The following is a 23,438-nucleotide window of genomic DNA, read 5'->3' as shown; positions in this document are numbered from 1 at the left end:
AGTTTTCACAAAGCTTATCAAATTAAATCTACATCAGGAAACATGGTATTACACTTCCATTGTTTTCATGCTTAAAGGATAAAGCATATTTGTAAGACTCCAAGGAAATTTTATAATTAAAAAAAGATACCTAAAACAAGTAAAATAAATTCTTTTTAAAAAAACATGTAACCTTTGTACAATTCCAAAATCACTTATACATATTGCACTGGATCACCTAGAAGAAAAAAAAAATGTATTTTCATAGCTAAAGCTATTCAGTGCACAGGATATAGTAGAAGAGTGACGTACAGTCATATGTATGCCCACTATACTTCTATGTACAAATATCTAGACTTTTAAGTAAATTAATTATGGTTTAAGTCCCGGTAAACTGTCCTTCCTGGAAGTACCAATGAATTCACTCATATCTAATACACATACTTCACAGGCTGACCTTTTCAGCACATTATTTATTTTTCAGCTGCGGATTCTGAATCTCACTCTAAATTGTGCTAATGTAATTAAAATCTGAGTCCTGCTGTTACAAATAAGCACTGACTAAGAACTCTCTCCATACACCAAAATGAACTGCTAATTTCCAGATTTTAGATTCAAACTCCTGACCAAATGACTCAGTGTAGCTCAATTTTAGTGACAATTTCCTAAAAGTCATACTCACAATTTACAAATTAGTTTTGAAACTGAATAGTTATCACAATAGTGACACAACCCAGAAGAAATGTGATTGACAAATGATCTTTTAAGAAAGCCAAGAAAAAAAATGGAATTTCAATAACCTTTTGAAATAAGTAAAAGCATTTAGAGAAGAAAAAAATACCTACCCACAGATTGTTTTCATAGTAGAAAGCATCTAGGAGCTTAACAATATTAGGATGATCACAGGATGCTAAAATATCAATCTCAACCATGTAATCTTCAAGTTCTTCTTCTGATTTAGTATCAATCACTTTTGCAGCAGCCAGTACTTTCGTTTCTTTGTTCTGAGCCTATAAAAGAAAAGTCCCAGCAAACATATACACATGTGAATTTCACCAGAGAACTGTCACCAGCAAAAAAACCCCAACAAGACCCCCTCTCTTGACATTTCTGTACTACTTTCCTGCCTTTAGTTTGCTTCTCTACAAAAAGACAATACCTGCATATTAAAAACTAGAGAAATTCTAGCAGAAAAGGGGTTTAATAACTTTTCTCAAGGTCAAGAAACAATGAAAGACAGGAATAGAAAAATACTTAATTCTTGTCACATTCTTTAAACCATCATGCAGTCAAAAGCTTAGGGTCGTTACCATTTTGTACTCCTAAGAGGAAGTTCTGTGCTGCTCCTCAAAAAACCTGACTATTAACACTTGGCAAGGAGTATTAAGCAGCCTCCACCCTCTCATTTCTGACTGCACATTCTTGCCCTTCTGACACTCCCCACGTTGTGGCAGCACAGCTGTTCACAAAGCCACACAGAAAAACAGATCCTCTACCAGTAATCAGTAGGTTACGCTCTTCTTCAGCCAGGGGCTGTATTCAAGCTTCCACGTTAAAAAGATGCCAAACCATCATTAATTTGTCTGGGCATTTTACTCTCTCTGCTTCAGAAGTCTAGGAGCAATTCCACAGATGGCTACTCATTGAAGTTGGCCACGCTGAAAACGCTGCCAGCCTCTACTTTATTACTCCACACCTGAAGACTAGGGAGCTTGAACTGCTGTAGTGAGAAGGTCAGCTGGAGAACAAGTAAGATTTTGACTTGAAAAGCAAAAGGAAAACAAGACCTTGGGCACCCAAGGGGGAAAAAAAAAAGCATTTCTGCTATGCATTTAAATATTCTTTGGCTTTTTCTGAACATAAGAAATTGCAAACAATTAGGGTAACTGTTAATTAAATAGCAAAAAATTTCAGCAACCAGTTGCTGCAAATACTTATTCACAAAAAATTGCTGAGAAACTAATCCAGCAAAACTAGGTAAGGTGAGATTTAAAAAAAAAAAAAAATGTGGAGGATAAAGCAAATATTAAACACACAGCCTATATATGTGTGTGTACATATACATACACATAAAATTATAAACACTTTCTAATAATTCTCTTGCAAGTTATGTTTGAAGGAATACTGTAACTTGGAATTTAGTAAACTTTAAACAAGAAGGTATATTTTCTCAAGCCATCATAAAAACAATAGTTTGTCAAGGCATTTCCAGTGGTTACCTTTTGCCTCTGAATAGATAAAGTTGTAGGACTGAAGTCTTCTACACCAATTATACGTAAAGACCATGAAGAAAAGGCCTAGATTTACTCCACCTAGCTTTTGACATTCAAATGAAATTAAATGAGAAGTAGGGACATAGGCTCTCTCCAAAGCAGCAAAAGACAAGAACCTGCAGGAGCAATTCTGACTCCTGATGTGAAGCATTACAAGGTGGTTCATCCTGCCTCTCTGCTGGTGCGGCTGCTGCATGGGGCATCTTGGCCCCAAACCTAGGTGAGATGAACCCAGGACAGGACACAGCAAGAATCCCAAAACCTGACTTTTGTCAACTAATCTCGTTATACTAACATCAGACAAAAGCTGATATGGTACAGCAAGTAAGAATTCTCAAGAATAATTTCCAAGGTCTAAATATTACTACTTTCACAGCCATAAATAATTCCCTCAGTGCGGCAAAAAAGAATAAAAGATTTAAAGATAAGTGTTTATAACATTCAGTAAAACAGCAGTAACAGCAAAACACACTTATAAGCATAGCCCTAGCTGATTCATCTTATGTTGAGGGTAAACATTTTCTGTAACATTTATTTTTATCTCAATATTCTTTCCAAAACAAAAAACAACCAATCTTCCCAACCTCAATATTTGCCCTCCATTTTTAACAACAAAGATAAGGGATCTGTATAACATTATTTGAAAACAAACTACCAAGAAGTTTTCCAACGCACATTCTAATAATAAAAAGGTCTGCTTAATAACACAAACATCATTTGTTTTGGTTTCATGTTTTATAGCAAGAATGAAATACTAACCTTCCTATTCTAGAGATGTACTGTAAATTAAACATGAAAGGTGAAACAGATGTCTGACTCCACAACAGAATTAGATTTGGTAGCTTTACATGTGCAGAAAAATGGTTGTTAAAGCACCTTTCTAAAGAATTCAAATACTAACTGTAAAGTTACTTTTTTGAAACATGCATGGCCACACACTCTCCGCTGTACCTTACAAGAAGGATACTTTAAAAAAAAAAAAAATGAAAAAATTCTGAAATTCATTTTTACACAAATTTGCATGTAAACTATATAATGGTAATAATATTTTGTTTAAATAAAACTATCTTAAACTTCTACATCAGGTAACAATAACAGATGTTACTGTTTTCAGATTCAGTTTCACCTTGGGGGGGGGGCATTGGTAAATTAGCATGCATGATTACATGCTAGGGAGTTTCCTGCATTTATAGCATGTATTGCTTTTTTTCTGTTGACAGAGTACTTTGTATTTTGATTTCTCTCAGGTCCTTTTGCTTGAAGTAACTAGAAATCTGCTTTGAATAAGTTTCTTTTATTTCCTCCTTGTGACAGCTCTATTAAAACACCTAATTAAAAACCAGAAGTGATTATAGAGACAGTATGATTATCTTTATGAGCATCTTAACAATTATAAACAAAACAAATGTTCGCCTTTGTTCTGACTTGAGATAGTAAAATTTTGCAGGTCTAGATCCACAATTTTTTTCCAGTTCTCAATAGAAAAAAGCTTTGGAATTAGCATATTTCCACTGGGTATTTCTGAGGACTGATAAAGGATTTTAAGTATACATCAAGTTACACTTGAAAATAAAAAAAACTTTATATATTTTAAAAGTCCTTTTTGAATAAGACATTATTCATCTCCACCCCACAACGCACTCTATAATAAATACCCATCTATGTGACTTGCTGTAAGAAGTACATAAGAAATATGCTCTTTTGAACTGTGTAGGAAAGGATTTTACTGTTCATGCATAAGATTTATGTAGCACTGTATTGTATGCGAAAAAAAACCCCTCTGGATTAAGAGGAACAAAAAGCATTTACAGCTTTGTGTGGGCATGTTTGTTTTTTCTAGACTTTGGCTGAAGTCTGTCTTCTGCCATGTAACATTCTCCGAAGGTCAGAGCAGGAGCAAAAATGTTTGTGTAGATGCAGTCTTGATTTTCATATACTCATTTTGCATTTGGGTACACGAACATTTAAAGTCAAATAACCATTCATGTTACTCAGAAGTTCTGCCCTTTCAAAATATGTCCTGTATCACTAGCCCAGCAGTTTCTTCCTGTATTTTAGCTCTCAACTACCAATTCAAGTTATTCCAAATGCTCTGCTTAAATACATTTGATTCTGCTTCCATGACAGGTGATTTAAGCTGTAGTCCTACACTAAGAAATCCAGACTGGCATCTTCAATGGTTACGGCTCAATCCTGCCTTATGTAGAGACAAGGAAGAAAGTGGGGAGAAAGATTTTCTTTCTTTGCATTAACAAAATTTGATCTTTTCAAAAGATTCATACACGATGGTTGAAAACTGAATTGGAATAACTCATTGTCCCAAGATCTGACTAATGCAGTATGACATAGATATTATTAACTAATATATGCAACAATACATAAATATTGCAATCCCTCCACCAAAACTTCTATTTGGATTCTATATTTAAGGTTACTGCAGCAAAGTAACTTAGAGAGATAGTATGCACAAGGGAATAGCAAACTGTATGTTAAAGCACTGTTCTTGCAATGGATGGCAGAGTCTCATTAGCAGAAAACACACAGAAAAATACTCTTATTCTCTTAATTCTAAGGTAAAGTACTTTTAGAAAGATGGATTGCAGGTTTGCATAGAATAAATATTATCTTGTAAATTAGAACTTGCAAATTACTTTCTGAACCTAAATCTCTCACAAATGGAAATGACATCTAATGCACAAAAATGTTGTAAACATTTGAAAACGTATAAGTACAAGAAAGAAGAATAACCATTCTACACAAAACTAGAATCTGCGAGTATGTGAAATTAGTGGCTCCTCCCTTTCAGTCCTGGACTTCTATACAGTATCATATATCCAAATATAAGTTCCACAGCCAGAAGCTTTGTGAAGAGACTGAAAGCAGAATATTAAAAGGCAGGTCTACTGTCTGGGCACTCAGCCAAGACACTGCATATTCCCAGCCATGGACAGCAGGGAGAGCAGAGCCACCATTCCAGAGTAATAGGATTACAGCTCAGAGATTACTCATAGTCTTTCATCTTTAGACCAATATGAAGTTTCAGCCTTGGAATCAGGAGCTGTTTCAGCTTTCTTTCACCAGCAAATGTTTCCTTCCCAACTGTGCAGCTCCCCTCCTGCGATGTAGCACGTTGGCATCTAAAAATTAAACACTACTTGCAACTGAAAAAAGTTAAGTATGTCCTTCATCTGTTGTTCAGCCAACCAGAAACAAAGCTGAGATACGAGGTAGAAGATCGTTCATCACCTTTCTTCCTGATGCCTGATCTCTTTTGAGATGTTATATAACCACACTGCATGTTTCACAGGCAGCAAAACAAATCAATTGAGAAGCTTTTCCTTTCTGACTCATTCTTCTCAACAAAACTACAGTCATAATCATAGATCATCAAGGTTGCCAAAAAGTGAAAAATATGCGCATCCCTATTCAGCAAAAGATGTTTTTACACGTAAAAAGCTACACTTTTGTGTAAACCTGGGATTGTCAGATCTAGCTCCATATATGCTTTCTGATGATGTCTGAGTAATCAGTACTGAAAAATTGTCCTTGTACAACACAAAGGCAAGAGCTGCTTCTCAGAGCTAACAGAAAGCGGTGGATCTCAGGCTTTCTTAAACATATGAACCAAGGAAAAAAAATTGCTATAATTGCAGATTTTAACAGCCTGATCAAATAAATCTGTAATAAGTAGTGTGGTGTACTGGAAAAACTACACTGGACTTTGTTTTGTATAAATTTACTATACCATATTTAACACTGTCCTGTGCATCTTGAAACTTAAACTCCATGATTGACCAGTATCAAGTGTTCAAATTTCTTTTCAAAACATGGAAAGTGTTCTTTATTAGTGAATTTTAGGGAAAAAAAAAATCTACTTTAATTAATTAGATAAAAAGGAAGCATTAATTCTAACATTGAATGCTGAGAAATGTAATTAAAAGTACCAGTTTGCATTCAAGAGCAAACAGCTACCTCTGCAATATTAAACCACAGTTTTTATAATAAATCACAAGTTAGGCCAATGAAGGAGATGGCAACCTCCATAGACTTCTGGAAATTAAGATGTGCCAGTCATTTCAAAGAAGCTACGTTATTTTGTACCAGTCTTCACTGCACAATGTTTGAAAATGTAGTAGTAATAAAAAAAATTATAGAGAATTTCAATTTTTTGTTTAATTATACATATGGTTCGTCCAAGGAATTAAAAACCAGCTAACTTCAGTTATACCTGCTAGAACTTGTTGAAATGACTGTTACAAAAGAACTATTCATAAAATAATGAAAGGATAGTACCTACCAAAGAAGATGATACACCCTTAAACTACAGCTGATCAGCCAAAATTTTTCCCTGCCTGCACAATGTATCATAACTACCTACTATAAAGTTTCTTCTACTTAAGAAATGTTTAATGCCATGGAAAAAATACTGAAATAGAAGTGTAGATAAAAGTGTCTCCATTTCCTACAAGCAAGTAGTATTACTAACAAAGTGGAGCCCAGGGTTCAACCCAGACTACTGAAGTACATCTTGGTGATACTGTGGTCTGGTGCTGCCTTTGTGGCCATACTAGTTTCGGAGCGGTTTCCATGGCAACTTCACTCTTTCAACATTATCCTTGTACTTTGTACTTATTGTGGTTCTTCTGCTTCCTCCATAGCTGGTTTCTGAGGATTCCACAAGTTATTTTTGGGAGTGGTATGGAATATACTTTTCACATTTAACCTCATGAATCCCTATATGTATTTTCATTAATTCTGTGGTATTTTGCATACTAGCTAAGCAGAGTTCCCATCCTGATTCATGCATTGTGTCACTGAAATCAGGGACAGAATATTTATATGCATGTTTGAAAAGTACCAGGACTGACCTGGCAAGTATGTGCAAAATAACTGAAACAGTCCTTTAGAGGAAACTTAACAGAGGAGATTATATCAGATTTTAGCATCATTCTTCCTATTTAAGCAAATCCATTTAAAAAACAGAATAAAAGTAAGAAAAAAAAAATTGCTAAACATTGGTAAGAACATCTCCAAAATATGCTATGCTGTTTTCTAATATCACATTATTATTCTCCCTTCTCTTGTTGCATGATAGCTCACATAAAAGAAACAGGGAAAACCAGCTGACAATATTGGGAAAACATTTGTAACTAAAGCATTAAGTCGTATCAGAGGTACAAGTGCAAAGGACTGGTGTTTTTTTCCTAAACTCAGTTATAACAACTGTACATACTACTTGCAAAAGCAGCATTAAAATACACAACTCTGCATTACAATCAATTCCTATACTTGAGAAGGGGGAGGTGTGACAAATTAAGATTTATCCCTGCAGTGCTAAGCTGCTTTGCCAGTATCTTTCATCTGCAGAGGACACTAACAGCTGCCAGCAGAGGTTTTCTCCATTTTACCCAGCACCAGGCAATGTCAGCGCCAAACTGACTTACAACTTCCCAGGAAAGATAGTATCCCAGTGTATCTTCATCTTGGATTACAGATATCCTACAGTTATTTACTCACTCTTGTGTCATTAGAAAAAAAACCCATAATGCTTACTGCTTATTAATTCACAAGTTTATTTTAGTCCCTACAGCTTAAAATTAAGTCTTTATTCCAGCAATAAACACACCTTTATTCCAGATGACAGAAATTAATAATGCTTCCAAGAAACAATGATATCAAGAAATAATTTTTAATCAGTTTAATCAATTGCTAATTCTAGCGGTTCACTAGAATTACTTTTAAGACAACCAACAAGCCAGAGTTGAAGCTGTGTCCAGACTGTTGTTTTTTCAGAAAGGTACCACGCTGCCAGCCTGACAGTTGAGAATTTTATTATTTGCTCTTGATAATTTCATGATTTGTTTGAACACAGGACTGAAGAAACCTCCTGTTCCTTCACCTGGGAGGATTCTATGTTATCATCTTGCTTCTAGTCATTTAACATCTGTAACAATGCTTTAGTTCACTTGAGATTTCTTTCAGTAACACTGGAGCTCAGAGAGCCAGTATTACTCCTGCTAACATCTTTTCCCAGGGAGACATTTGGAGTTGTAAAAGCTAACTCTGTAGCTTTCTGCAAACAGATACACCACAGCGTTTTGGCTTCATGTAGCACTAAGTCATTTTGTTTACTAGCACTTTACAGACTATATAGCGTACATTCACAGATGTACACGTATCAACCTAGAATACTTTTTTTTTTTTTAAATAAAGTGGCTAGGCCAACCCACAGTTCCTCAGAGTTAGGTTACAAAACAAAATTGGGATCTCCTCTGCCCAGAGCCTTTAGCCAGATCAGTTGTAAGATGGCTACAGCTGTTTGCTGACCCAGCACAGCTATTCATGTATGAAAAAACAACAAAAAAGCGCACATCTGACTTGAGCATAGAAAATTCTGTCTTTCCCAACTGGAAACGAATAAGTCAACAAAATAATAAATAAAGAAAAATGACAATTTCTTGGGACTTTAAGAACCCTTCAACAAAGGCCTTCTGACATGTTACTAGGGAAACTACATAGTCATAGAAATGAAATGTGGCACAGTCATTAAGTTAAAAAAACTTGCTGTCAAAAAAGTAAAGAATATTATTAAAAGCTTACATTTCATATAGCAGAAGGAAGGCATTTAAGGACCTGTACTATAGACAATTTATTTTATGTATTTATTGCAGAAGATGATGGGATATAACAGATGTAACTTAACTGCCATTTAAAGTGTATACATCTTACTAGCTCAAAAACATGGGCAGTTTGGGAAAAGGTTCTGTATAATTTGATACTGCAATGTGAACCATATGCAAGACTTGCAATGAGCACAGCTAAATAGCCAGAGAGGAACGATTAAATAAAACAAGATGAAGCATTATCACCCCATTTCATTCTTTGTCTTGCTAAAATGAACAATAATAAACTATACTTTATATATTTTAAGGGAAAAATATACACTATACAGGCAGTTTAAGATTCAGCATTTTACAAAAAGACACAGTTGTAACAGTGGGAAATGAAACGTGACTACATCAAGACCACATTAAAACCGGCAACAGCTCTTGCAAAACTATCAAAGCATATATTCTGTTGCTCCATGCATGCTCTAGTTTGTTGAGATGAAACTTCCCCTATTTCTGAAGAAAAAAGGAAGTAGAGTAGCTTTTGACAGCTTTCATAAAAAAGCTGTACATCATCCCTGTTTTTTAAGTAAAATTGTTATAGAAACCAATTCATATTCTCTTTATGGTATTAATGTATTTTAAAAAGAATGGGAAATTTAGAATTCTAGAAGGAAGTTATTGCTTCCTTATGTACACATCTTTAAAACAATTTAACAGAAACCAACTGCAAAGACAGGAACAACAAAAAAAGAAATCAATATAGTTAAGCCAGTGCCTTTCAGCTCTCTAACAAGTAAACAAGTTATTTTCAAGTCAGTTCTACAATGAACTTTATTAATTACAAAATTCACTATGATGATGTATGCTAGTTAATGCTTATACAGTCTGTGGCTTGCCAGTAGTTTTCTTGTGAGTCTTAAGTAATGACCCTAAAGCTACATACCGTCTCATGAAAACAAAGTGAAATCTTCTGACATGCAAGTTAGAAAGGTTGCCTCACATACAGTTTATAATGACCTAGCTATCTTTGTGCTGCAAGTATTACATCTCAAGAGATGAGAAAGAGCCATCTGAATAAACATTTGGTATTCCTTGAAAATTGGCTAATGTAGTGCCACAAAAATAGCATCTTGGGTTCTGTCAGTAAACTTCACTCATATTCAACACAGTAGTGAAACATGTTGCTTCTGATGTTGCCTTTCAGATTAACTGTTTGGTTTGTTGTTTGATTTTTTTTTTTTAATTGGTGAATTTAAACAATGAAACAATTAAGAAAACTGACTACTCTGAGAAACTATATGAATGCCAATCCTATTATTTATCAGCTGATTTCAAAAGAAATTTTAATTTAGAAGCATGCTGCTGCTGAGAATCTTTTTCAGATTCTGATATGTTTTTTGCACTTGCTGCTTGCCATTTTACCGATTAGTGTAATTAATTCAGAATTTACCTAATATGCTAGTGATAAATGCAAATTGCCCTAGGAATAATTGCATTACTTGATAAAATTATTAAAAACAAGTCCAGACAAACAAATCAAGATAAAATGCTTCAACTCTCTTTGCAGAGCTTGATGCACAAAATATGCAAAGGGAAAAGAGTTGCTTTACTCGGACTTTTGCAACTAATAAACTTGTGAGCTTCTCTTGTGAGGTAAAAGATTTTCATGCAGTGTAGGAACAATGTTCTTCCTCCAACAGAACTGCTGAGTATCATGATAAAGTTAAACACTGCAAACAGTTAAACACACAAGATGTTCAAGAGGAAGTACTGTTCTTGTCTCTTAATAGTGTGGCAATGTTACTTTTAATGGAATTATTAAAGCTTTATTTTGCCCATGTCCCCAAGAATTGACAGCAATGAGGATGCACCAGCATAGCTGTTAGAGATGAAGCAGTTTTCTCTTTGATAAGACTTCCCCCTTTCTCCTACTCCTCCTTTTCTCTCATGTTTATTTTTTTTTATTCTTTTATTAGGCTGAAGGCTTTTTGAAGCAGAGGGCTATCTTTTGTTGTGTATTTATACAGTGAGAGGGAATGCAGAATTCCATTCCTTTGGGAAAATAATCTAAGCCATTTCTTGCTTCAAAACACTGCTCACTCTGAAATTCAATTCTGTTTATGTACTTTCCTCATACAGGTAAATTTAGTGCCAAATAAGAAGTCTTACAAAATTTTCATTCTAGCAGTTACACAGCATACCTAAAGTAGAGAAAAGAATCACCACCTGGAAGAAAATTTGGAACATTGGCTTTTAGTAAATTTCCAGTTAAAAATATGTCAACGTAACAAAATTCTTCTAGCATGGATGTCAGTGAGGCAAAAGGACAGAACTACTGGCTCATAACAATACCAACAGCAGCATTTAGCAAAACTGCCTTTTTGTCAGTACTGTTGCTAACAGCAGATGGTTTATACAACACAAGTCCATCTATTTTTTCTTTTGTCCTGACAAAAAGCATTCATCTGACACACCTTAACAACTTCAGAGTATCAATATGCCACCTTGATGCTTCCCTTTTATAGCTATTTAAGCCAATGCTGACACTGTCCTGTCATTTTTCCCTTACATCAGCACTGTCACTTCTCTGGCCCTCCCGTGAGCTGGTCTGGGGAGCCACGAAGATTACATGTACAATCAGCTTTTGGGTGGTTTAGTTCCTTGAACCAGATCATCATGGGGTTGGCAAGCACCAGACCTGTCACAAGGAAGGAGGTGGGAATGGGAATACACTGCCAGAATTCTGGCTGCATTGACCTGTATCGTCCAAAACTGTTGTGGAAAACAGTCATGGTAAAGACACAGCCACTCATCATTCAAAAGCTGCTTCTGTACTTACTAAAGCTATTGAAATGCACCACTTTGAGAAGATGTGTTATCGACTGTTTCACTTAGTATCACAGTTCCACGCTGTTTTAGTGCTTTTCAGAGATTCAAAAGAATCTTCTTCATATTGCAGTGGCTCAAAGGTGAGGTCCCATACTGGGCCACTAAAGACGAAGAAGTTACGTTGAAATGGACATCACTGAAATAGGAGAGTTAACAAGTCTGTACACTAGCCCATTTTTATATTTCACTTTTAAATGCTAGGGGAAATGTGTGGGTTTTTGTTTGTTTGTTTTTATTTAAGTGTAACATGCTAAATTAACAAACAACTTCTAGGGTTATTAAATTGAGGAGAACATCTAAGTTTGTTGCTAAGAGACAACTTAAAGTTCTCGCTACAGCCAAAAGCAAAGGAGGCATTTTCAGGTACCCCAGCTATCCCTGTCAATCAATGGGAAACACTTGACAGAATTCTTGTTTATATGGTGATCCTTAAGCTTTCAGACTTCCCACCCCAAAGACATGAAAAATAGCAGACAGTGCTTACCTCTTTCAGGGAACTCAGTTAGTGCATCTTCACTAGTAGTAAAAACTAGTTAGAAAGGGTGAAAGAGTAAAAACAAGCTTGGCTTAACTCTAAGAGTACCCATTTCTCCGCATTACTGGAATGATTCGACTTCGTTTTGGGGATAATTCCTGTTCAAACTCTTCTGACGATATTTCTCAGCGACCATCACAGTTCACTGTTTTCACAGTGTAATGTAGTTGCACAGACCTATGGTTCTGACCCATGACTATCTGGCACTGAAAACCAGAACAGTTCGCCTGAATGGTGAACTGAAGGATTTGTGGCATCCGCAGAAGTTGAGCAAGTAAGAGAATGAGAGAAGGACAATTAAAATCATTAAAGGGTCAAGCAGTTGTCTTATAAAAAAAACCCCCAGACTAAAAAGGTTGGGCCTCTTCAATTCAAACAGGAAAAGCTGAAGGTGGGGCAGGAACATGACTGAACTTTACAAAATAAAGGAGGCAGCATATGAATTGAATAAAGCCTGGTTGAGACAAAGGCTGTGAAGGAGATGAGGGTTTACTGCAACGTGCTAATTCTTGCTGAAGCACTCAATTGACATTTCTCCGTTAAGGTTTTACTGCCTTCTGATTACAAAGTATTAACTTTTCCTGGTAAAGTACAGTTTAGAAATACAAGTGAAAAGTCATCTTCTATAATGTGAAATCTAGACATGTGCTAGAGAAAAGCTTTCGTTTTACAGCATAAATCTGTGTCCGGAGAACCATTACAAGATAAAGAAAGAATAAATTCCAGTGCAAAAAGTCTTGCCAAGTTATTACTGTATCATTAACAAAGTTACAATAACTTCCCTCAGAACACTGTTTTCTGAATCATGGTATGACTAAACATTTCTAGAGACAAAACCCAGTTCCTTAAAGTCCTCCTTAAACAAGAAATTCTCAGACAGATCTAGAATGCTGTTCAATTAGATATGAAGAAAGTAAAGGGACAGTCTTCTCCAATTCATTATCAAGCTAGATAGATTCAAAAGGATTCTGCCTTAGCATAGGGATTCACCATTGCTTTCATATTAAATAAAACAATTTTGATGTAGGCACAACTTAAGTTTTAAGGTAATGGTTCCCCCAAAAACTTCAGCAGACTGTACAGTTGCCCTTCCACTCTCTGCTCGCCCACTCATTTTGAATAACTGCATTAATGCAACTTTAGAAAAATTCTTTCTGAAAATAATAACGTCCCTTTATTTGTCATGGCCTCCTTCGGTTTCAGATTTTCTGAAACAACCACCAACAGACTAATTTCTAAGATTTACACTTTAGGGTAACAGTCACTTAGTCCTCTGTAGTAAGGAGAGATTAAGCAAATCTTAAAAGCTAATCAATAAATTGATTTGGCTATTGTAGTATGATCCTACTTTTTCACTTCATATTATTCTCCGTAGAAAACTCAGTAAAAATTAAAAATCATATCATGGGATAGCATGCTTCGGGTATCAGAACCTTCTTAAAGCCAGATTTTGGGTGGAACTTGATTCAAGCGTGAATCTATGCTTGAGCAATTTCTTGCTCTAGGCTATAGGTAATTAACTAAACAGAAAATGGCTCAAAATTATAAACATGGCTACGTAAAGGGGAAAAAGTTTGTGTCTTTCTCTCAGCTTCCAAATCACCATTCATGCTTAGCTGTTTTACATTAACACATATAAACACATGCAATCCCACAGAATACTGCAAACCAGTCTTAATCCAGAAGAGTAAAAATAAACAAGAAAAATCTATAACTTCGATATTGTGACTTGCTTTCACATACATTTAGAACTGCGTTAAGAAACACTATGTCCTCCTAAAACCAAATATGATAGTTTAAGTAGGTGCATTAAATATACAAAGAATCTTCCATTACTATTTTATTGTGAATTTTTTGCTTCAGGTAAATTTTCTGCTGCATGTACTTTAGTTGGTTTGTATCATGAATGTAGAGCATATTCAACAGAAAATTAGAAATGCCAATGGAAAATTAAAATTTACACTAAAGCCTTAATTTTTTGTTGAAGTATGAATACCATTGCAGAGTGGTTTGAGGTCGCCTACTAGCTTTTATTGAACATTACTTAGCTAATTTTTATTGCCTGACATCCTTCAAACATATTCTGCAAGTACTAGGTCTTTTTTCTCTCTAAAAAGATTCTTTCCCATTTCTGAGTGGGGAAAAAAAAAAAGTGTTTCCACATGACATATTTGAGACATATTTGACAGTTAAAAATTTATTTCAAGCATTCCAAACTGTAATCATGTTATAAAACCATTAAAAGTGAATTGGATAGAGGGAGTTACGGTATGTATTTTACATGAGTTTGGAGAAAAATTACAAAACATCATTCTTTTTTTACTCTGTGCTATTAATTCAGTCTGCTTTGTTTTCTAACTGCAAATTTCATGGCTTTTCCATCACTAAACATTGAAAACTGGAACAATCCAAACAGTATCAAATGAAAAGATAGCACAACCATTATATTTGAGTAATTTGGCAGCTACTGTAAAGACAATAGGCAAAAGAGGTGAGACAATACTAATTCATCAATTCTGTGTACAATCTGAATATAATTAAAGGTTACTGGGGGAGCACAAAGCAGCAAAGGCCAAAAAGTATTCATAAATGACACTTCAGGCACCAGGATCTCAGGGAATGCATTTAAGATCTCAAACCAGAGGGTTTAATTACATGCTGCCTCTTTTACACAGACACAACTGTCATTGGAGAAGAACGATGTTTATAATCTTAAAAGATTCTCAAAATGTGGGTCACGGCCCATGAAATATGTAAGGCCCATTCATAACTGCATTCAATTAAAAACCCAAAAAAATCCCAAACTGGGGATTGTGGCATTTGCAAATACAAACCCAACAAATTATTTCTTCAATATCGTTTATGGGGTGGTCAAAACTAGAATTTGGGTCACCACCAAAAGAAACTTGTGAACTACTGCTCTGCAACAATAGCACATATTACTGCTTGGAGGATTGTATTACTGGAGGACTACTTCCCTGCCAAAGACTAAGCTCAAGAGATTTAACCAATTTGTCTACTAAACCTGTTAAAAAAAACCCCAAAACAGTACCACAACATTTTTTTAGCTCCTGTTTCAGAATTATTTAATTAAATAGACTGCACCTGACTGAGATATGAAGAATTATTTCACCAAGTTAGAACAGCTTAAAGAAGCAGCTTCATTCTGCAGTCTATTTCACAACATTACAGTCACATTTAGCTTGTGCCTGAAATCCAAAGTTTTACTCTCCAGACAAGAAACCAACAGTCCAAGCACTTACACAAACAGTTAGCTAAGAAATATGAAATATCAGATGACATGAAAAAAATAGGAACTTTTATAAACATAGATAAATAAAATCAAATAATGATTTCCTATTTACTTAGAGTTTCAAACAGTTTATATAACTGTGCTCACACCTTGGAAAAGATGACTGCCTTACCAAGGAGTGATCATGAGCATTCTATATTTATCCTTCACAAACTTGTCCGCAGTTTTTATTCTGATTGCAACAGACAATACATTACTCATAAGTTAAGTATTGCGATGCTGATTTTAAGCCAAGTGACTTAAAGATGTCCAAAAAGTGAGACATGAAACACGTGCTATACTTCTTTAGAGTATTTCCTTGCTACAGACAAAATGGAAAGGAGATATTACCTTCTGCAAATAGCCATTTAAAACAAGAAAATTATCTCAGTTTACAGTCTAGAGACGACTTTCTTGCACTACCCCTTTCCTCAGAAAACTTAGCGAGAGTGACAATAGGTGTAAAGAGCTCTGTAAAGCTTTCCCCTTGACACATTTGCCAGGGTTTAAAACAGTGATACTGCCTTTTCCTTATCTGGTATCTTCAACATGCTAAAACTGCAATAGTGTGAAAATAAAGATAACATTATAGAGCAACTCACCAAGCTGATCAGCAACACTAAAATCGTTGGTTTGTCTTCTATGAATGGTCACATATCTTTTTTCATTTAGACCATACACAGCAGCCCTAAAATACTCAGGCTGCTCTTATGGAAATGACTGTTCTTAGCAAGCTTCAGGTAAAGTTTTAGTTCTATTTTACTTAGACTAAATATTTAAAATTGAACATTGCCATCTTATACATTAGTCTCTTGAGAATAAATCAACTCTCTTCTCTCCTCTATCTACTAATGCCTCTATGGCTAAACAAAGCAACATGGCATTTAAGTGAATATTATTAATTCAGATCTCCTGAGGACAACTGTACTATTTTACTGCTCCAGATTAATCAGAGGTCAACTTATATAGTCAATTATGAATGAAAATAGATTAGAACAAAAAATATTAAGTATAGCAAACAATTTTAATCAAAATTGCCAAAAGTTCTTCACTGATTCATTCTTATGTACTAAAATTCATTTTAGGACATTTTCACCCGCGTTTTCTTTCCAGGTCTAGGCTTATGGCAGAGTCACACATGAAACTTCAGGTTCACAAAACACAGTATTTGACTGGAAATTTTCAAACGTGAATTTATCTTCCAACTAGTACCAAACATACAGGATTTCAGACGAACTCAAGCAATATCCTTCCACAGGGAACTGTACCTTTTATATAAGAATGTTTGCGAGTTCCAACAGCTCTAACAAGTTCTTCTAAAGAATTAGTGGAGCTAATGACACCAGATAAGTCAAAAGATAAAGAGCAGACAAAACCCAGCATATCAGTGCTGCAGCTTAGATATTGTGGTCAAAATCTATTCCTATGAGTGTTGTTACAGATGTAGAAGATATCCATCCTAGCAAGCAGCACGATACATTAGTGTCATTACGATAACTTCAAGTTGCAATATCCAGCTGTAGGAATTATTTAGATCAATGTGCTGTAAGGCCACAGAAACTAGGCAATATAAATTCTCCTTGCTCTGTCCTGATTTTGTTTTCAGGTCAGACTAATTAAAGTATTTTCCAGGATTAGAAAATAAGTTACGATGTTAGTGGTACGCAAAAAGTATTTCTAAGCAGCCAGCAGTTGTCAGTTCATTTTTTGGCAGTAAAAGGAGTTAAAGCCGCACTATCATTAAATGATATAAGTAAATTGGTCCAGTCTTTATTAATTTAGTGATTAATTAAATCACTATTTAAAATTTGTACTTGTTTCTACCTGCTGTAGAAGACATTAAGGCAAAAACAAGCTCTCCTGTAAGTCATATAGGTACATTACAGGTAAGATTGTTTTAAATACACAAACAAAAGCTTAATTTAAATGAAGCAACATCATTAGTTTATTGGACTTGAAGAAACACTATTATCAAAAGCCTGTTATCATTAGCCAGAGATGAGTTTGTATTGGCCACTATTGCAAATATAAGTATATATGAATACTTAACGTAGTTGTAATTTTCAGAAGAGAATGCTTTTGGGTAATGCTGTTCACCATGATTATGGCTATCAGCTTCCACAACATTTCTTCTCTGAACCTAAAGAGAATGCAGAATAGGCTTTTTAACCAAACACCAGTTAATTGCTGAGAGTTGGAAAACTTGTCTTCATGACTTTAGATGAAATACAAGTATTTGATTTTCCAGATTCCTATGAGAATCTTGTATACACAATGCTTCCAACATTTTAGATTCAGGGTAATAAATGGGATACTATAAAAGGGCAGAATATTCCAATTCAAACTAAGAAGCGTGAATGCTATTCAAAACCAGACAAGTACAAAGGATTCTCTAATAATAACTTGTCAACTTCTATTAAAATATATATACACTATATATTCTCTCTACATACACATACCATATATAGAAACCCTATATCTTATATAGTATACTGACACATATATTCTACCACTACAGAATCGGTTCCTGCAGAAAACTTAAAATTACTGTATTTGTACGGATGGTACCCATAATCGTCATAACGATGGCCAAAAGGCCATTAATTTCTTGAAGGAGTATCCTCTAGTGAAGTGCTCAATGACACCAGCTAAACACTAGAAAAATGCCTTTCTGCAGTATGTGCTCTTATATTAGTGTACAATGTCCTTACTACCAGAAAAGGCTGGCAAATTTTACTGAAATATAGTCCCAGCACTTTATTTCATTGAAAAGGTTAACACAAGAATATAGCTGCATTTTAATTAGTATGTACATCTGTACAATAAAGATTGTCAATCAGTAACTTTAGCAAGAAAGAGCCACAGAACACATTAGGCATTTTAAAGGTCTGTTTTTGCACCACCTGAACATTAACTTCTGAGAATTCAGACAGCAGCTTAAAGCTGATGGTTACTCAAAATTACTACAGTTTAACACTTACTTATACTGATTTACCGTAAAGCAATGTTTACTATGTGCACTGAACTGACATTTGATACAATAGGGCAATATAACACACAATAAAGTAACATGATATAATAATGTAACTCATTTCTAAAGCAAACTGATTACAATTAAACACAAAGAGCATAAGATTCTTCAGGGGACTTAGGCTTATCAAATCAAGAGCAGTTTCAATCTCAATCTCTTTTTAAAAAAAAAAAAAAAAAAAAAGAGTACTTTGCGATCTAACTGCCCAATTTCAAAGTTGAAATCAGCCTCCAATGCTAATATTATGCTTCTTCAGTGGCTTTCAGAACCCTGGCAGCCCATTCAGTAATTCTAAATAACCCATGAAAGGCAATTAAAAAAGATTAGAAAAAAGTCTATCATCAGCAACCTCGAAATTCTCTTTACAAGGGCCATCACCTTTTACTGAAGTACTACAAGGGTCTATAAATTGAAAAAGGATGAAAAACTACACTATTATTCATTAGCCAAGAGCAAAAAAGAAAAGAAAATAGCCTAAAAGAGGCCTCTCTGAAGAGGCTGAAAAGGGCTAGAATGAAAAGTCCTATACAATCATAAACCTTTGCCATCAGTAGTCTGCAGTTACATAGCTCTTCTGATCACGAGAGACTTGCAACAGCAGTCGAAACATTTAGAAATAGAGTATTTCTAAACATTACTTAGAAGTTAGTGAATACAAATGTATGAATTGCCAGAGCTAAGAAAGCTTTAGAAAACTAGAACAAACAAGCTTCAAAGGAAATAAGCTCTTCTAGCAATTTGGCTAAGTTATTAAAAAAATAAGCAAGACCCTTGTACGTGTTTGGGAAGAGGAATGAATCACAAGTTTTCAATACCCTTAAGACTTCTGTATACAAAACTAGTTATCACTAGATGTAGCATTTTTTTATGTAAATAATTTAATTAGCTAGGCTTCATAATACTGCCAGAATAATTTAAGAGTTGCTTTTGAGTTTTTCTTTAAATATTTGATACTTTGTCCAGAAGATGAGTTACACAACTAAACCAAATACTTCTCTACAGAAAATCAAAGCATGTAACCAATCTAACCTATTTTTTATTAGACGTCCAAAGTATACAAAGCCTTATTTATCTGGCAATTCCATTTTATCATATATCTGCCAAAACCCTGTCACACACTGACTCCTAGGATCTTAAACAAAAGCAAATGTAGTTTTGGAAAATGTAACTGACACTAGGATGTTGGGGTTTTTTTTGTAAAAAAAAAAATGAAACAAAAAACCCACCACACAAACAAAATTACACCCCCCACCCCCCCCGCATTTACATTACTTAAAGACACAGTCTTCAAAAGTTGACAGTTCTGTTCTAGTTTACAGTTTTGATTTCAAAATTCAAGAACGTATTGAATGGCTATTCTTGCAGTTTCTCATTTGAGGTGTATATCCAAGAAAGAACAACCTAACACACCCTTGCTTTTGAAACAGTTTCTTGCCAAGCATGCTCAGATGCAGGAACACAAGTACAGTTACTATCTGCGTGTAATCCTTGTTCTCAAACTAGATGGAAACAAAATGAATGCTGCTGAATACATGCAGTAGGAGACTTTTTTTTTTTTAAATGGGAATTTTTTTCCAGGAGTACTAGTACCTGTTAATTTTCACATGTGCTACGTTCACCAAGTTTACCATGTGAACTGCATGTGTAGTTCTGACCACTATTATTTTTAAAATAGGGTTTAATTCTGAAAAATTCAATTTCAACAGTTTACACTTTTGTCATTTCACATTCAGAAATAAATCTCAAAGTGAAAAATCACATCCAACTGGAAAAAACTCTCTTGTACACAAAGTACACTGAAATGCAAAATTTACCAGTCGTCTTACTCAGACACCTTCCTCTACAGACTACTGCTAATACAGACATGCCTACAGATAAAGATGAAGTTAGAAGAGGTTTGAGGATGGGAGGGGAAATGCATGCGGGGGAGGAGGAGAACACATTTAGCACTGTATCTTTGTGGCTTCCCCAGTCATCTCTATGGGACAGAACATTATATTTACGAATAGGGAATCAAAACTCCACTATGAAGTTTAAAGAAAAACTTTAATGCTCTGAAAATGCTGTTAGAGACAACATTATGTTTTTATAGTCACCAAGTTTTATGATATAGCAACTTCAGACATAGTTCCCAGTCATTTTAATCAAAAAAACTCTAACCTTCCACACTGACATGAGAACCACTGTCTAGACTACATTATTACACCAACATGAAAATAAACTAGATACTCTTAAAATAGAACATTGACACATATTCCTAGGGTGAAAAAAAACACCTAGCATTCTGAACTAACTGTGGCACTTTTGCTCAAATTTACAAACAGGTTAACACCATAGTACAATAAAATCTAGAATAATTTCTACCAAAAATAGCACAGGTTTCATGAGTACCCAGATCTCATAAACTCTCAAATGCAGTACTTTAAATATAAACGTTTCTTGACCGAATTAGCTCTCAGAAACACTGTAAATGCTATTCTTTCTCATACTGTTTTTTTCCTAGTCTCAAGAACCTGCTCCAGAGTCTCAAATCCATGTCAGTTCCCCAATTCTCTCATGCTTATCCTCCATGATGTTTTTTTCCACACTATCCCTAAACCAAACGTGGAGCACTAATGCCCTTTTAGAACGAGGAAAAGTAGCTAAAGATTTGCCTGAAAGCTACAGTCTTGTCAAACACTTGCAGCGTTGTATCTACGTCATTGTACTCTACTTTGCTTGATAAATTCTAGATAAGCATCCTTAAAAACACTACTTGTACCAGTACACTTAAAGATCAAACAACTGAGAAAAGTTAGGAGATCCAACACAGGAATTCTGCCACGTAAAGAAAGCCAAGATAACACAACTATTTAATTCAATTCCACGTGGAACAAGATAGGAGAATGCCCATTAAAAGCGATGGGAGCTTGGCCCTATAAACTACGCACGAGGCACACAAGTCAATTTTACTGTTCATGGGCTTCCTTCCGTACAGAAACTTTAAAAAACACACGTATGAACTTCACACCTAAGAAAATACATTTTCTGTAAGACCAGAAGCCACACTGTCCACGAGTCCAAAAAACCAAAATACAGGAGAAGCGAGCGAACCAGCAACGGGCCGGGTGGAGCAGAAGGCGGGACAATGACCTAATAGGTCTTTTCTATCTTTAGTTTCATGAGCCTCTATGGGCAAGAAGCGTCTGGATCGCACGCTCTGCTCTCCCACACCACGGGAACTCGGGACACGTCCCTCCTCGCAGGGCAGTCAGCGGGCGCAGCGCTTACCTGCCTGACAAAGTTCTCCGGGAACTCGATGCTTACAACAGGTATCCCAAGGTGACAGAGCTTACAGACTGGCAACCTTCAGACAACGCTGAACTCAGAAGCAACACTACAAGTCATTTTTTAGCTACGAGCAATACTGCAAGTCATTTGAGTCGCCCGCTTGTCCTTACCTTGAACACTTTACCGAAAGCACCATCTCCCAGCTCTCCTATAATTTCCCAGAACTCTTCAGGGTTCAAATCCCTCTTGACGTGCTCGTATTGTTTCTTCTTCTTCTCACCACCCAGCTTGAAGATCTTACGAAAGTTGAAGAAAGACATTTTTCCGCCTGCCGAGGGAGGCCAGCCTCCAGGCGACCAGGCGGAGGGAGGGGGCTGGCGGCGCCTGGCGGTGCCCCCTCAGCCCGCCGTGACCAGCCGGGGCGGGCGGTCCTGCCGGGCGCGATCCCCACGAGGGCCGAGGAAAGTCTTCACGCCGCCTGGGAAGCCGTCACCGCCGGGCGCTAAGAGGAAACAAACACCCCGAGATGCCCCCGGAGCCCCGCAAAGGGGCCGGGCCCTCGACGCCAGCCGCAGAGGTCCTCTCCCGCGATGGGCTCGGCGGCCCCTGCCTACTCGGCCGGGCCGGTGACCATCGCGTCAGCAACAAGTGCCGGGCTCCTTCCTCGGGACGGGCGGCTCGGCGGCGGGCGGGGCGGAGGACGGAGCCTGAAGAGAAGAGGGGCGGCGAAGGGATCACGGCTCCCGCTGGAAGGGGGCAGCGGCCACCCCGCTGCCCGCCGAGGGCGCTCCCGCCTCTGAGGATGGGGCGGATGTAGAGAGGGAAGGGGGCTGCCCCGTTCCTGACTCTCGGCCGGTGCCCTCACGGAGCGGGGCCCCGCGGCGTCCCGGGGTGGCAGAGCGGACGAAGACGACGCTTCCCTCCCGGTCTCTCTCCCGCTCCGCTCCCCCGCCCTCTCGCAGAGCGGGGCCCGGGCGGCACCGTTTCCTGCAGGGCAGGGCGGAGGCACCACCTCCTCCTCCTCCTCCTCTTCTTCCTCCTCCTCCTCCTCCACCCGCCGCCAGCGTGCGCGCGCGCCCCGTGCCCCCGCCCCTCTTCCCGCGCTCCCGGAACCGCCTCGCGCCGCGGCCGCCGCCACCGCGCCAGCGCACGCGCGCCACCGCCTCCTCCAGCGCATGCGCACACACCATACCGACAGGCTTCCCCCCCAGCGATTCGGTGCCGACAAAGGTGGGGGAAGAGGCGGGGCTTTCCCCTTCCCACGTGACGCGGCGGCACGAGCCAATAGGAGCGCGCCGAGGCCTCCGGCGGGTAAGTCGGTGTTTGCCCCTAAGATGGAGGCCGGTGTCCCCTTCCGCCCTCACCCTTCCTTTCCTCAGGCTCTGGGAGGCAGCGTTTTGGGGCGGGCGAGTTCTCGTCCTTTTCTCCTGTTTTTCCTTGGGGGTGGGCTGCGTACTCGCAGTTGCGGGGAGAGGGAAGTGACTTTTCCCTTTCGTTCTCCGATAGCTGTTATAGGAGGGCCTGTGTGGAAAAGGGATCCTTTACTCTCTACTGAGTT

At 37.3% G+C, this 23,438-nt stretch overlaps 2 protein-coding genes across 4 annotated transcripts in view; one reads left to right on the top strand and one right to left on the bottom strand.

The window, feature by feature from the left end:
- SLK (STE20 like kinase) overlaps positions 1–22,856 on the bottom strand; it is a 52,413-nt gene extending 29,557 nt beyond the window's left edge. For all 3 annotated transcript variants that reach the window (XM_076338956.1, XM_076338958.1, XM_076338957.1), the window contains exons 1-2: positions 22,051–22,856; positions 825–989 (exon numbers count right to left, since the gene is read on the bottom strand). In XM_076338956.1, coding sequence (XP_076195071.1) covers positions 825–989; positions 22,051–22,200 — 315 coding nt within the window. In that variant the 5' untranslated portion in view covers positions 22,201–22,856. The remainder of the gene's footprint in view (positions 1–824; positions 990–22,050) is intronic.
- Positions 22,857–23,175: 319 nt separating this feature from the next.
- STN1 (STN1 subunit of CST complex) overlaps positions 23,176–23,438 on the top strand; it is a 48,141-nt gene continuing 47,878 nt past the window's right edge. Inside the window, exon 1 of the mRNA XM_076338116.1 lies at positions 23,176–23,191. The gene's annotated coding sequence lies outside the window, so the exon portion shown is untranslated. The remainder of the gene's footprint in view (positions 23,192–23,438) is intronic.

Source organism: Aptenodytes patagonicus, chromosome 5 (assembly GCF_965638725.1).
Source record: "Aptenodytes patagonicus chromosome 5, bAptPat1.pri.cur, whole genome shotgun sequence".
NCBI lineage: Eukaryota > Metazoa > Chordata > Aves > Sphenisciformes > Spheniscidae > Aptenodytes > Aptenodytes patagonicus.
Note: the sequence above shows the minus strand (reverse complement) of the source record. Positions and strands in the feature narration are given on the sequence as shown.